Genomic DNA, 16,191 nt, shown 5'->3' on the forward strand with positions numbered 1-16,191 from the left:
TTGACTCTTCAGGGTCTTTTGTAATTCTGTACAGATTTTAGGACTTTTCCCCACTCTTTCTGTGGAAAATGCCATTGGAATTTTAATAGAGATTACATTAAATCTATAGATCACTTTGGGTAGTATAGGCATTTCAATTATATTCATTCCCCCAATTCATGAACACAAGGTAGCTATTTATTTGTGTCTTCTTTCATTTCTTTCAACGGTGTCTTATCGTTTTCAGTGTACATATCTTTTACCTTCACGGTTAAATTTATATTTAGGTGTTTTCTCTTTGATGCTATTTTAAGTAAGATTTTGTTCTTAATTTCTCTTTCCAACAGTTCCTTGTTAGTGTAAAGATATGCGACTGATTTTTGCATGTTAACCTTATATCCTACAACCTTTACTCAATTCATTTACTGGTTCTAACAGTTTTTTGAGTCATGTAACATTGGCTGTCAGAGCCAGGTGATCCAGGGGCCCTGTCTCTTAGGTGGGACGCCAGATGTGTATACAAGTTCCTTCCAGAGAGATGCTGGTCAACTGGTTTATTTAGCGGAGTGAGCGAGTGGGAGAGGGAGGAGGTAGTGCCCCCTGGCTCCCAGGCTCTGGTGAAGACCACAGCCAGCCCCTCCGCACTGAGCCTTGCTGGTGCAGCCTGGGTGAGCGCTCACTTACCCATCAAACTGCTGGTTTCTTTGCTATGATCCTATTAGTCCTGTCGATACAAGCACCATTGGATTTCAGAGCTAAGTGTTTTGGGGGCCCGTTCCTCAGGTGGAAGCCTTAAAAGTTGGAGTGCCAGGTATGTGTTCTAAACTCCTCACTCCTCAAGAAGCTGGGAGGTGGGGGTTTTCTCCCAGTTGTGCCAGGGGTGGGTTTAGAGGGAGAGCACGGCTCAGCCTTTCCTACCTGTTTCAATGTAGGTATTTCCTTATTTGTCCAACATGTAGGAGTCTCTCAGCTACTTTCTGGATTTCTCCCACAGGGAATTTCTTCTTGTGTAACTGTACATTTCACGGGTCCACGGGAGGAGGGCGATTCAGAAGTCTCTTATTCCTCTACCTTGGTCTTTCCCCCCAAGTCTGCTTGCTTTTCATGGGTACTTGGTATTCCATTCTTCAGATATACCTCAATTTACCTGAGTCACTCTTAACTGATGGGCACTTGGCAATATTTTGCTATTATAAATGATGCTGCAAGTCATTTCTCAAATGTGAGAATATATGTCTAAGAAAGAATGTTAGAAATGGAATTGCTGAGTCATTAGTAGTTTTATTTGATATTTCCAAATGAGTTCTACAGAAGTTGTACCAATATACACTCCCATTAGCTATATATATATATATATATATATATATATATATATATATATATATATATATATGCATATTAAGTAGGTCTTTTTTTATACAGTCCAAGGATAAGCCCTCCAGAAGACTTAGTAAAAGATGAGGGAAAAAAACTATTTCTGTGAAGAGGGAGTGAAGATGGGGCATTAAGAATGTTTCAGAATGAGGCAGTTGTGTAAGCAAAGATCAAGAGATGGGCATGAGCTTAGCGTAGTCAGTGTTATCAAAGAAGATGGGCGTGTCTAGAGCTGCCCTGCTCACTAACCACAGGTGGCTACTGAGCACTTGTAATGTGGCCGGTCTGAACTGCGATGTGTTGTAGGTGTAAAATACACACTGGATTTTAAAGACAGCATGAAAAAAGAATATAAAACCTCATTGATAATTTTTTTGACCCTGGCCAGTTGGCCCAGTGGCCTGGTGAGTGGATACCTTGGGTTCGATCCAGGGTCAGGACTCTCATGAGAAGTGACCATCTGCTTCTCTTCCCCTCCCTCTCCCCCTTCTCTGTCTCCTCTCCTCCCCTCTCGAAGCCAGTGGCTTGGTTGTCCCAGCATCAGCCTCAGGCCCTGAGGAGAGCTCAGCTGATTCCAGCATCAGCCCCAGACAGGTGTTGCTGGGTGGATCCTGGTGAGGGTGCCTGCGGGAGTCTGTCTCTCTACCTCCCTTTTTCTCACTTAGAATAAATAAATCAATAAAAATAAATTATTTTTTGTATTATTTTCAGATTAAAATCATAGTGCAATGTATTGTATTAAAATACATTGTAATGTATGTCATCTGTTTCTTTTTACTTTTCTGTCGTCACTACTATAAAAATTTGAATTACATGTGTGACTTGCAGTATATTTCTCCTGGGCAGTGCTAGTCTAGAGCAAGAAACTATGGGCTATGGGCCAGATTTGACCTACAGCCTGTTTTCATGTGGCTACAGCACTAAAAATAGTTTTTACATTTTTAAAAGAGTTTAAAATAACTCTAAGAAGACTATACAGAGTCTAAACTATAACTGTCTAGCACTTTACAGAAAGACACGATCAATTCTTAGTCTTGAACATACTGAGGAAAGGAGGCAGTGCAGCAAGACGACCGAGAAAGGCAGGGTCCCGATCGGAAAGGGCCTGTGGACCACGCCGAGATGTTTGGGTTCTGTTAAGAGAGCAATGGGGAGGTAAAGAAGGGTTTTAAGAAGGAGACTGACATGATCAGATTCATATTTTAAATTAATTCACATACTCCTGAAAATCCCACCCCTGGGACTTATATGGACTAAAGGGTGTCACATTGTTGCTTTACCAAAAACTGTCACTGGAAGAGTGTGTTGAAGGAAGGTAGAGAGCAATTCTATGCCAGACTTAATGCTATTTTGTGATTATAATCTCACTGTCATTTTAGCACTTAGTATGGGCCTTGCATTTTTCAAGCAGCAGGCCTTATCTTGCTGACTTTATTTTGTTCCTTCTGAGTGGGTTCCTCCCCCTTGGGGAGGGAGAACACGGTAAGCCAGAAACCACCGGAATGACTCTGACCCCAAGGCCAACTTAGCAGGCGTGTGAGTCCCCTGGTTTCCACTAGTACTGATGTGGAAGAGGCCACGCAGTGGGGGGGGGGGGGGGGTTCGCCACGTGATTTATGAACTCCACTGACCTGCGCAGACCCCAGGAAGAAGCATCCCGTCTGCAGTGCTCCAGAGGTCACAAACCAGCAAGCTAGGGCTGTGGACTATTCAAAGCTCTCCCTGCTTGTCTCTCTCTTTAGCTCTGTTCAGATTTCTTACTAATCCTGGGATAGTCTGTCTTACCTCTGGGGTCCCACAGAATAATCTGCTCCTGTTGCTGGAATGAGACTTGTCTCTCTGCTTCCTTGAATTTACTGTGTCATCAACAGTAAGTCCTCATTTGTAATTGTTAATAAGTTTTTTACCTTTAAGCGAAACAACCTATAACAAAACCAGTTTTACCACAGACTAATTGATATAAACATGAGTTAGCTTCCTACAGCGTCTCATCAACATTAGAACAAAGCGACCTCATTTGAGGACCTGCTGTACTGTGGAGAGGTGTGGCAGTCTACACAATCGTAGTGGGCAGGGTAGGCTAACTGCTGTAATAAAAAATTCCAAAAATCATTAGTGCCTGAACACAGAAGTTTATGTATAACTCACAACACAGTCTACTCTAGGTTGAGGGGGTGCTGGAGGTGAGCAGTGGGAGGAACCTCTGATCCGTGCAGTCTCTCAAGGACCCAGGCTCCTGGTGTCTGGTGGTTCCACCCTCCTCCAGATCCACCGAGGCTGTTTGTTCAGCTGGTTGATGTAGAAAAAGAAAGTTGAGCAGCACAACTGTTCTCAACCACCTTGGCCCAGAATTCACACCCGTCACTTTGCTTATCATACGTTACTGGTCAGCCTTGGTCACACAACCTCACCTGGAAGAAGATAAGCTAGGAAATGTGGTCTTTCTGTTTGCCCAAGAAGGAGAGAGTATGATAGGAGACCACTATGACTGCGCCACAACAACCTCATATGGGATTTGGGTAGTTCTTCCTTCCAGATAATTCACAAGCTAGGCTGTTTTCTTCCAAATATGTACAAACTGTATGCTTCTGAAATAAGAGGTTTACCTTCTGTTCTGTAGACACCATTTAGTTTTGCATCGACCAGACTGGTGTCATACTGGCTTTGTCCTTTTAATTCTGTTTTGCTTTACTTTGGTTTTGTTTTGTTTTTTGTTGGTGTGAATCTGTTTTCCCAAAGATTGTTAGGCCTAGATACTACTTGAATTTGTACATATGGATGTTTTTTGTTTGTTTGTTTGTTTTTTGTATTTTTCCCAATTGAGAAGCTGGGGAGAGACAGACAGACTCTCGCATGCGCCCGACTGGGATCCACCTGTCATGCCCACCAGGGGGCGATGCTCGGCCCCTATCCAGGGCATTGCTTTGCTGCTGCTGGAGCCATTCTAGCGCCTGAGGCAGAGGCTATGAAGCCATCCTCAGCGCCCAGGCCAACTTTGCTCCAATAGAGCCTTGGCTGCAGGAGGGGAAGAAAGAGACAGAGAGAAAGGAGAGGGGGAAGGGTAGAGAAGTAGATGGGCACTTCTCCTGTGTGCCCTGGCCGGGAATCAAACCGGGGACTTCTACATGCCGGGCCAATGCTCTACCACTGAGCGAACCGGCCAGGGCCCCATATGGATGTATTTTAATGACATTTTTGTTATACATTATTTTGCTTTGTAACATATTTAATTTTCACAGTAACCCTGTGCGATAGGTGTTATTATTCTCTCTGTGTTTGAGATTAGGGATCCATGATGTGGAGAGTGAAGTGACTTTCTAGCAAGGGAGTGGCCGAGCTGGGATGCAGACCAACATGCGCCTGACCTTGGGCTGGACTCCGAGACCTCGGTCACTCCACGTCGCTTTCTGGAACTGCCTAGGGCAACCATATCTTCCTTCTCCATCTCTGCTCTTCCTTCTCCATCTCTGCCTACCACAGACACTTCCTTCTCTCCTAAGTCTGGAGCGCTAGAGTTCTCGTGCACAGAGATCCTTCCTCTCACTGGCTCCCATGGCAGTAAAAAAATAAAATGGGAGAACAGGGAGGATAAATTAATGAGCAATTTTAAGTATAATTGCATGAGGTTAGAGAAATAAGAGTGGAAGATCTTGACAAAGATCTTTCAGGGATCTGTAAATAGGTGGGATTTTTTGGGGGGAGGGTTGTTTAGGATGTGCAGAGTTTTCAGAAATTACACCAACAAGTATTTACAGTGAATTTATGTTGGAACTTACTATTTTTTGTGTGCCAAGCCTTGCTTTTTTGCATGTGTTTTAAGAACCCGTGTCCAGGTAGCTGCTGAACTGACATAATGAACTTAGCGTACCTGGTGTTTTCTGGCATGTTATAAACCTAACTAAGCATCTGTAGTAGTGGAGACTTGGCTGGATGTGCCAAATAATGAGTATTTCTCATTACTCACAGAAATATAAAAGAATCCAAGAGGTCATGAACAGATACAACCAAAGAATATAGTATACTGGAGAGATCGCTAAGTCTCTGGTAACTACCCAGCCTAGATTTGGAATTTCTAGTTTGATATGTGTTGAATTTTAGCCCTGGATTTTTTTTAAAAGCCCTTAACCAATCTCTCCTTCCTCTTTCTTTAGGTCTGACTTGCACTGATTTGGGCCGAGGGTCCAGGATGGTTTGTTCTTGGGACCAGACCTGACCGGAAGTGGGCCCCATGAGCCCGTCAGCCTCTCCCGCTGCCATGCTCCTCCGGAGGCTGAGGCGGCTCTCCTGGGGCAGCACCGCCGTCCAGCTCTTCATCTTAACCGTGGTGACATTTGGCCTGCTGGCCCCCCTGGCCTGTCACCGGCTTCTACACTCTTACTTCTACCTTCGCCATTGGCATCTGAACCAGATGAGCCAAGATTACCTGCAGCAAAGCTTGAAAGAGGGTGAAGCTGCCCTCCACTACTTTGAGGAGCTGCCCTCCGCCAACGGCTCGGTGCCCATCGTCTGGCAGGCCAGCCCCCGGCCCTGGCTGGTCATCACCATCATCACTGTGGACAGGCAGCCCGGCTTCCACTATGTGCTGCAGGTGGTGTCCCAGTTCCACCGGCTTCTTCAACAGTGCGGCTCCCAGTGCGAAGGGCACCAGCTCTTCCTGTGCAACGTGGAGCGCAGCGTGAGCCATCTGGACGCCAAGCTGCTGTCCAAGTACGTCCCTGTGGCCAACCGCTACGAGGGCACCGAGGACGATTATGGCGACGACCCTTCGACCAACTCGTTTGAGAAAGAGAAGCAGGATTATGTCTACTGCCTGGAGTCCTCCCTGCAGACCTACAACCCAGACTACGTCCTGATGGTGGAAGACGACGCCATTCCCGAAGAGCAGATCTTCCCCGTCTTGGAGCACCTCCTGCGGGCTCGCCTGTCCGAGCCGCACCTCCGAGATGCCCTGTATCTAAAGCTTTACCATCCCGAGAGGCTCCAGCACTACATCAACCCCGAGCCCATGCGGATCCTGGAGTGGGTCGGGGTGGGCATGCTGCTGGGGCCCTTACTGACCTGGATGTACATGCGCTTCGCCAGCCGCCCGGGGTTCAGCTGGCCGGTCATGCTCTTCTTCTCCCTGTACAGCATGGGGCTGGTGGAGCTGGTGGGCCGGCACTACTTCCTGGAGCTGCGGCGGCTCAGCCCGGCCCTCTACAGCGTGGTCCCTGCCTCGCAGTGCTGCACCCCGGCCATGCTCTTCCCCGCCCCCGCGGCCCGCCGGACCCTCACCTACCTGTCCCAGGTGTACTGCCACCAGGGCTTTGGCAAGGACATGGCGCTGTACTCCCTGCTGAGGGCCAAGGGGGAGCGGGCCTATGTGGTGGAACCCAACCTCGTGAAACACATCGGGCTCTTCTCCAGCCTCCGGTACAACTTTCACCCCAGTCTGCTCTAGCGGGCCAAGAAATGCCGTGCGGAAACCGGCCGCTTCTTGGAGATTCCAATATTGAACTCTTTATTTAGACAACGGTCACTTACAGATATTTCATTGTTTAACGTGGCTGGGGTTCTAGGCACTGGGACAGCAGAGGAACAGACCAGTCAAGAACGTTGGCAGGAGCTGCAAGTGGCCACAGATCCGGCCCTCTGAGGCCCTCTGTCCCTCCACACAGCCATGCTGTTTCCTGCCGTCTGACCCAACCAAGGAGGGGCATTTAAATACCAGTTCTGTTCTCAAGTTGTTTGCAGCTCTGCTTTGTGACAGAGGCTGTGACTGCCAAAAATATTGTGCACAGTGATAAGACTATTTAAGGATTCTAAGGGTAGAATTTGGTGAAAGGTGAGATCCTTTTGAATCGATTTCTTTCTCATTGAGCATGAAAAAGGGTGTGTTTAGAATATATGTCTACAGAGGCAGGACCTTGTTGGTAGAGTCCACCTATTTCCTTGACCTGCTGGACTTAAAGCCGAGAAAAGCCTCACAGTGCCTGCCAGCTTGGGGGCAGGTGACCTGGCTCTGTCACCTGCCTGTTCCTTCTCTGCACTGTAGTGCACTGATAATCAGTATTGTTCGTGAGAACTTAAGGGAACAGCAAAATCTGAAGGCACCTTATGGATCCTCAGAGTCAGATTGCTTATGTTTATTAGTGATTTAATATGGACGATTTCTGTCATATTCTGAGCGTTTGAAAACTGAATGTTGCGGAATGATAGAGAATAGGTGAGCTCCTTACTAACTGCGTTTCCCTTTCCCCACCTTTTCTGGCTAACCAGTCACCCTCATTTCTTTTTCTTCTAGGTAGCATGATGTTTTATAGAAGGGAAAATAAAAGAAACATGGACTGTGAAGTCAGAAGACCTGAATTTTTATTTCAGACCTCTCTCATGTCCTAGTGGTGTGGCCTAAGCACTCTGAGTCTCAGTTTCTTCACTTGTAAAATGGGTACAGTGGTACTTACCTTTTATAGTTTCCTTGCCTGACCAGGCAGTAGCACAGTGGATAGAACATTGCCCTGGGAAGTAGAGGACCCAGGTTCAAACCCCTGAGGTCGCTGGCTTGAGCATGGGCTCACCGGCTTGAGTGTGGGGTCGCTGGCTTTAGTTTGGGATCATAGACATGACCCCATGGTTGCTGGCTTCAGCCCAAAAGTTGCTGGCTTAAAACCCAAGGTCGCCAGCTTGAGCAAGGGGTCACTGGCTCAGCTGGAGCCCCCACCCCCATCAAGGCACATATGAGAAAGCAACTCAACGAACAACTAAAGTCTCTCAAGTATGATTTGATGCTTCTCATCTCTCTCCCTTCCTGTCTGTCTGTCCCTATCTATCCCCCTACCTTACTAAAATAATAATAAAGTTGCCTTGAAGTTTAAATAGCAGAATGTATGTAAAACACCTAATAAGTGCTTAGCCCAGAGAGTGCACTTAGCAAATTTTAGTTCTTCTCTGTCCTGTAATAAGTATATACAACTCAAGTGTATTTGGGTAAAACATGAAAGTATTAATGATATTACTTAGAGTAGGAGATCGGACTCGGAGCTGACACCTGTGGAGCAGCCGTTCCAGACCAAGCGCTGCTAGAGTAAAGGCTGACTTGTCATGTGACTTCTGAAGGGTGGGCAGCTTTCCTCCGGCAGCACCTCCAACCAAGGCCAAAATAATTGTTCATTGAAACTAGAAGTGTTCTGAGACTCCTCTTGTCCTTATTCCAAGACTAAAAAGTACTTTTCTCCAAATTACAAATAAATGGCCTTTGGCAAGACTTATCAGACCAGCGGACAAGCTCCTTCAGGAGGATGGATGACGTTTAATTAGAGTTCAAGCGATTGTCCGGTGTGATTCAGTGCCACGTCTCCTGTATGCTTTTAACTTTCTACAGCAAGCTTCCCTTTGGGGACCCACTCAAGAACACGAGGGAGCATACGGGGTGGGGTGGGCTCAGCACCACACTTTTCAGATGAACAAACTGAGACCCGAGATGTGAAACAGCTGCTCCAGGTTCACCCAGCCCAACAGGACTGAAACATAGCTCTCTGACTTCCAGCCCCTGCACTGTTTTCTTAACCGTATTCATCTTATAAATATTTATGAATTCACATTCTCTTGTAAAGTCTGATTGTAACCTGGACTGATAATATCTCTGTAAACTAAGAGGGTAGAAACGCATTGTCATTCGGGTCTTGGGGAATGAACAGGTAGCAGTGTGTGTGGTGTGGTTAGAGTCCACAGTGATCAGAGCTACTGGACGACTTTGTAAGATGTTCAGATCTCATACTGTCATTCCTCCTCTCCGAGCAACTGTTCCACCCTCGTGTTTGAGAACAGAACCACCCTCAACTTGGACCTCATTAGAGTTTGTTGCGTTAATGATCGGATCTCCTCATGAAAAATTTTTGTCTCATGACAGGAGAGCCACATTTCAGCTAGCCAGACTCAAGACAGGGAATCACTGCTGGTTTACATTTCTGCTTTTTTCTTTCTAACTCACTTGTCTACTGCATACATACAGCCCTTCCCTTGACTCCTTACTTCTGGATGGGCAAGGCCATCTTTGCCTTGTCTAATTTCTCTACCTAGACACCAAGACATTTTCTCCCATTGATCTTACCTAGCGTGAGCCATCCTTGGACTTTTTTTTCAGCTCAGTGCTGCCCTTTTCTCTCTACACACTTCTAGGTCATCCTCCCTTTTGTCCCTCATTTCTAGAGTACAATTTTTGTATATTGCCCTTGATTGGGACAGCTGACAGCTTCACATCAAAGCTGAAGTCTTGTTTAATCCTAAAGAAGGGGACCAGAGGAGAACTCAAGTCTTTTTCTCATGTCACGGGGCATAGGTTACTATGTGAGTGAATGTCTCTAACAGTCCTGCTCACCTTTCAGAGTTTAAATTATAGTCAGGCTTAAGAAGTTCTCAACTGTGACTGAGTGTATTTGCGTAGACATATCAGTTAAAATAAAAGCACCCATTCCACGGAGGTATCCTGAGAACACTTGTTATTATCTTTTATTTTTGTAGGATGGATTTTTTTGGATGTGGCACACATAGTATCAAACACATGCACACTGTGGAGCCCCAAAGAACCATTAAAAAATATGGGGTGTTTGCTTAAAAATTCTTAACTGAATTTCTTAAATGGAAACCTTTGACTTGTGCATTTATTTTTATTGCTGTTTAAAGAAAATAGTGGTGAGACTGCAACAGTGTAACTGGAGAATGCAAGTAGGAGTTATATAATGACAGGGTTAATCTAATTTATCTTGGGTGCACTTCTCATTTGGGAGAACGTATTTAATTGGTAACTTAATTTGGGTGGAGAGGCATTCTAATTGGAGTTGATTACTGTGGGATTTATAGATACACTAAGATGCATTGTGAGTTGCAATAACACATGTTATAAAATTGGGTAATTTTAAGTCACATGAACAGTTTGGATATTTTTATCCCAGCTATAGTGAATTTGCCGAGAAATGCTCATTAACTGGCACTGGTTTTTGGTGTTTTTTTTTTGTTTGTTTGTTTTTTTTCAGGTTGGACTTTATGTAGAAAACCCTTGGGGCTGTGTCATAGAGGGTTGGAAATTGAATAGTGCTAATGGCAAGGGAAGTACTCAGTATATTAGAGCTCTGTGGAGGGGCTGTGGCTGGCATGTCACCCTGGCACTTGGATGTTTCACAACAATGTGAGTCATCACTCTGTGCTGAATGGGGACTTCTGGCTTAGAATGGAACAAATTATTTTGACCTTTTCCCTAGTGACTTACACAGAAACATGAATAAAGGAACAGATTTTTAAAAAGCATCTATGTTCACCATTTGGCAGTAAAAACAGGTAAAAATCCAAAGGCAAATGATGAATTTATCCAAAAATTAAAAAAGAACAGGTGGCATAGGAATGAAGGAATGAGGCAGCTTTAATAGGTCAGAGAGATGGAAGAAGGGGACAATGAGTAGGGTGAAGCAGAGGGTCTTGATTTGTCACCTGTTCTGGTGTGTCCCTAACTCCCTTAGATAATAAATCCTTTATGTGTGTTCAACTGTCATGAAATCTTTATAGACCAGTCTGTGGAGAATGCAGTGGAACTAAACAGTGGATCGTCTGTTTAAGATGAGTAATTATTGCTTTGCTAGGGCCTGGCTTCGTCATGCCGTTAGGATAAAACTCAAACCCCCTACAGGACCTCCCAGGCCAGGTGTGGTCTGGCCCCTGCAAGCTGTGACTTTTGTCTTACCATTTCCCTCATTGTTCTCCAAGCTCTAACCGCCCGGGGCTCTCTTTCAGTTCTCTGTACTTGCCTCACTGGCTCTTCTTACGAGGCCTTTCTCTCTAAAATGCTTTTTATTTGATGGAATCTTGCCTATAATTCAGGTCTGACCTCAATTAAAAACCCTCCTCTTCCCTCAACAGACTTTCTTTCCATCCTATCTAAAGCAATCTTCCCCCCCTTTTTTACCCCCAAGTCCATCTCTCACATCACATCGCCTGGTTCGATTTTCTTCAGAGCTCTTGTCAGACATGAAATTCCCTTATTTATTATTTTAGGGTTTCCCCCCTCCATCTCCTGCCACAGAATATAAGGTCCACAGTATTAGGGGTCTCCTATGTTTCATTTCATTCATCCCCAAATCCTAGAGCAATACCTAACGCATAGTAGGACATGAATGAGAAGAGAGAAAGAGAAGGGATTTATAGTTGAACTGTTAGGTTCCTTGCACTCTGGGTGTTCTAGTCAAGAACAAGACTTGGCTGTCCGGTAGTTTATTTACTGGGAGCAAGCAGAGGAGATTGGATGCATATAAAAAAAGCTCTGCCTTCTTGAAGGGAGCTTAGCCATTGCTTTTACACACTGTTTGGTCAATTACAGTACATGTTGATTTCTTCTTTGTAGTTGGCTACTTTCATTTGTTGAGCTCTTAGGGTGGGGGGAGGGAGCAGAGGGAAGGTAGAGAGAAAAAGAGAAAGACACATCAAATCATAGTTCCACTTAGTTGTTCCATTTTCAGTTGTGAACTCATTGATTGCTTCTTGTATGTGCCATGACTGGGGATTGAACCCACAACCTTGGTGCACTAGGATGATGCTCTACCCACTGAGACCCCAGCCAGGGCCATGGAAGATATGGCTTAAACCTGACCATGTAGTTCTGGGTGCTAGTGGTGGTCTTTGGCAAAACACTATAAGATTGAACACAAATCAAGAATAGAGAGGCAAAGGTTCCCAGAAACTGGATAAGAGGGATAGGAAACTCTTGAAGGACCATTTTCTTATTATATAACTTTGGGTTTCTGTGATGTTTTGTTAGTGTATCTTTGTTTAAATGTAAACAAGTAAGTCCAAAACTCATACACTGGCAACCTGTTAGACAAAATATATACCCCACCCCTATTTGTTCTCTGGAGAACTGCCCAAACACAGTTGCAAGGAGGAAATCTACACAGACTGGTTACTTGTGTTTCAAAAGTATGGGCTGCTGAATGTACATGCAACCATGGTCTCAGGTCCCCGGGTCACTGCAATGCCAGAGAACTGAGCAAGTTATGGTGGGAAGTCACATCCTGAGGCCTATTTATTAATCTCTACTTTGACAAGCTATGTCCATTGCTTTTGTGCATCTAGAACAACATATGTATACTTAAAATGTCAAAGTAGTCTCTTCTCCAGAATCTGGTGCAAGGGAGACAACTCCAACATTCCTCATTGTTATCTTTCACCTGTACACCTTTGTAAAGTATATGTGTGGAATGTTAACTGTCCTGCACCCACCAGTGTAAAAGAAGTATTTATCTCTCTGCTTTACTTTTCATCCATTCCTAAAGCTTCCCTCTCCTTAATCTACCGCCGATGGATTTATGTACTCTTTCTTATGCCTCCCCCTTTGATTCTAATGTGTAAAATCCACTGCAGAACTGCTGTTCTCCGGAGCATTGTCTCCCTTGAGATTTTGCTTCTGGGACAAGCCCCCAAACGCTTAGCTCATAATAAAGTCTTTAAACCTTTCTTTGGGTTTGGAATTTCTTTCATCAACACTTCCTTTTCGGACCGTGGTGACCAGTGGGGGAATTGACACAATGACATAAGTCCTGGGGTGCAGAGTTACAGCGTGCCATCTGTAAGTTGCCCCAAAGTACCAGAATTCTAAGCTACCCCAACGTTCTCAACTTCTCTTCAACCTCTTGCTGAGGACAACATGGCCTCCCCCCAAAGAAACCTCCAACTAAACATTTATTGACAGAAATAGGTGGAGATGGAAGGGTAATTGACCTGTCCCAGCTGGAGGGAGATGAAGAGGGTGAGTTGGCTTTTAGAACAAGTGCTTTCAGGGAGAAAATACATAGTATTTTGTTTGTTTAATTGATTTTTAGCAAGCAAGAGAAGACAGACAAGAGGGAGAAAGATGAGAAGCATCAACTTATACTTGTGGCTCCTTAGTGTTCATGGATTGCGTTCTCATATGTGCCTTGACCAGGGGACTCCAGCCAAGCCAGTGATTCCCTGCTCAAGCTAGTGACCTTAGGCTCAAGCCAGTGACCTTTGAGTTCAAGCCAGCAACCATGGGGTCATGTCTGATCCCAAGCTCAAGCCAGTGACTCTGCACTCAAGCTGGTGAGCCCGTGCTCAAGCCAGATGAACCCACATTCAAGCCAGTGGCCTCAGGGTTTTGAACCTGGGTCCTCAGCGTCCTAGGCCAACACTCTATCCACTGCACCATCGCCTGGTCAGGCTATATAGTTTTTGATGTAAGAGGAAGAACCAGAAAATTGTGTTAGAACCTATTGAAATTTTTTCTTCCCTTTTTTCTTCTTTTTTTTGTATTTCCAGAAAACCAAGCCTCTTGGTGTCATGTTTTCTAATCTAAATTAGAAAAAAAAAAGTGACATCTTTTTCTGAAACTGAATTAAAAATACTCATTTGAAAAAAAATAACAAACCTCCAGAGAACTTTGCTTGCCCAAGGAAGACATATCCTGTTTTGTTTTGTTTTGTTTTGTTTTTGTATTTTTCTGAAGCTGGAAACAGGGAGGCAGTCAGACAGACTCCCGCATGCGCCTGACCAGGATCCACCCGGCACGCCCACCAGGGGGCGATGCTCTGCCCATCTGGGGCGTCGCTCTGTCATGACCAGAGCCATTCTAGCGCCTGGGGCAGAGGCCAAGGAGCCATCCCCAGCGCCCGGCCATCTTTTGCTCCAATGGAGCCTTGGCTGCGGGAGGGGAAGAGAGAGACAGAGAGGAAGGAGAGGGGGAGGAGTGGAGAAGCAGATGGGCGCCTCTCCTGTGTGCCCTGGCCGGGAATCGAACCCGGGACTTCTGCATGCCAGGCCGACGCTCTACCACTGAGCCAACCGGCCAGGGCCAGGACATATCTTGTTGATAGCAACATGCCACACCTTTCTCCTCCCGCTGTTATTAGAGCGATAAGTTCTCTTGTCCTTGTCTCCCTAGCACTTGGAACAAAGGTGCTAACAGATATTTGCTGAGATTTCTGCCAGTTTAAAGTTCTCTATTCTTTGTAGCCCATCTTCTTCAGTCCACCTTGACACTCTGTGATGGGATAAGCAAAAAACAAACAAAAACCCCTCACAGACACAGACAACAGGGTGGTTGCCAGAGAGCAAGGGGAGCGGGAAGAGACAGGAGCGGGTAGGGACAGGGGCGGGAAGGGACAGGAGCGGGAAGGGACAGGAGCGGGTAGGGACAGGGGCGGGAAGGGACAGGAGCGGGAAGGGACAGGAGAGGGAAGGGACAGGAGAGGGAAGGGACGGGAGCGGGTAGAGATAGGAGCAGGAAGGGACGGGAGCAGGTAGGGACAGGAGAGGGAAGGGACAGGAGCGGGTAGGGACAGGAGCGGGTAGGGACAGGAGAGGGAAGGGACAGGAGCGGGAAGGGACAGGAGCGGGAAGGGACAGGAGAGGGTAGGGACAGGAGCGGGAAGGGACAGGAGAGGGAAGGGACAGGAGCGGGTAGGGACAGGGACGGGTAGGGACAGGAGCGGGTAGAGACAGGAGCGGGAAGGGACAGGAGCGGGTAGGGACAGGAGAGGGAAGGGACAGGAGCGGGTAGGGACAGGGGCGGGTAGGGACAGGAGCGGGTAGGGACAGGGGCGGGTAGGGACAGGAGAGGGAAGGGACAGGGACGGGTAGGGACAGGAGCGGGTAGGGACAGGGACGGGTAGGGACAGGAGCGGGTAGGGACAGGGGCGGGTAGGGACAGGAGAGGGAAGGGACAGGGACGGGTAGGGACAGGAGCGGGTAGGGACAGGGGCGGGTAGGGACAGGGGCGGGAAGGGACAGGAGCGGGTAGGGACAGGAGCGGGTAGGGACAGGAGCGGGTAGGGACAGGGACGGGTAGGGACAGGGGCGGGTAGGGACAGGGGCGGGAAGGGACAGGAGCGGGTAGGGACAGGAGCGGGAAGGGACAGGAGCGGGTAGGGACAGGGGCGGGTAGGGACAGGGGCGGGAAGGGACAGGGGCGGGTAGGGACAGGGGCGGGTAGGGACAGGGGCGGGAAGGGACAGGGGCGGGTAGGGACGGGGCGGGTAGGGACAGGAGCGGGTAGGGACAGGAGAGGGAAGGGACAGGGGCGGGTAGGGACAGGGGCGGGTAGGGACAGGAGCGGGTAGGGACAGGGACGGGTAGGGACAGGAGCGGGTAGAGACAGGAGCGGGAAGGGACAGGAGCGGGAAGGGACAGGAGCGGGTAGGGACAGGAGAGGGAAGGGACAGGAGCGGGTAGGGACAGGGGCGGGTAGGGACAGGAGAGGGAAGGGACAGGGACGGGTAGGGACAGGAGCGGGTAGGGACAGGGACGGGTAGGGACAGGGGCGGGTAGGGACAGGGGCGGGTAGGGACAGGAGAGGGAAGGGACAGGGACGGGTAGGGACAGGAGCGGGTAGGGACAGGGGCGGGTAGGGACAGGGGCGGGAAGGGACAGGAGCGGGTAGGGACAGGAGCGGGTAGGGACAGGAGCGGGTAGGGACAGGGGCGGGTAGGGACAGGGGCGGGTAGGGACAGGGGCGGGAAGGGACAGGAGCGGGTAGGGACAGTGGCGGGTAGGGACAGGAGAGGGAAGGGACAGGGACGGGTAGGGACAGGAGCGGGTAGGGACAGGGGCGGGTAGGGACAGGGGCGGGTAGCGGGGAGAGAAATGGCGATGGAGAGAGACTTGACTTGGGGTGGTAAACACAATACAATATATTGAGGATGTATTACAGAATTGTACACCTGTAACCTATATATTTTATTAACAAATGTCACCCCAGTAAGTTCAATTAAAAAAAGAACCAAGAAAAGCTAAACACCAAGTGGTTTTTTTGTCCACCCCATCTTTCTGACAAAAGCCTGCTGATCCTTACATGGAAAG

At 47.5% G+C, this 16,191-nt stretch overlaps 1 protein-coding gene across 1 annotated transcript; it reads left to right on the forward strand.

The window, feature by feature from the left end:
* The first annotated feature begins 5,581 nt into the window (after positions 1-5,581).
* Positions 5,582-12,830, forward strand: PGAP4 (post-GPI attachment to proteins GalNAc transferase 4). Its single transcript, XM_066367528.1, has one exon. It carries the CDS (start codon positions 5,582-5,584, stop codon positions 6,791-6,793), a length of 1,212 nt encoding a protein of 403 aa, XP_066223625.1. The 3' UTR covers positions 6,794-12,830.
* Positions 12,831-16,191: the final 3,361 nt, after the last annotated feature.

This window comes from Saccopteryx leptura, chromosome 2 (genome assembly GCF_036850995.1).
Source record: "Saccopteryx leptura isolate mSacLep1 chromosome 2, mSacLep1_pri_phased_curated, whole genome shotgun sequence".
Lineage (NCBI taxonomy): Eukaryota > Metazoa > Chordata > Mammalia > Chiroptera > Emballonuridae > Saccopteryx > Saccopteryx leptura.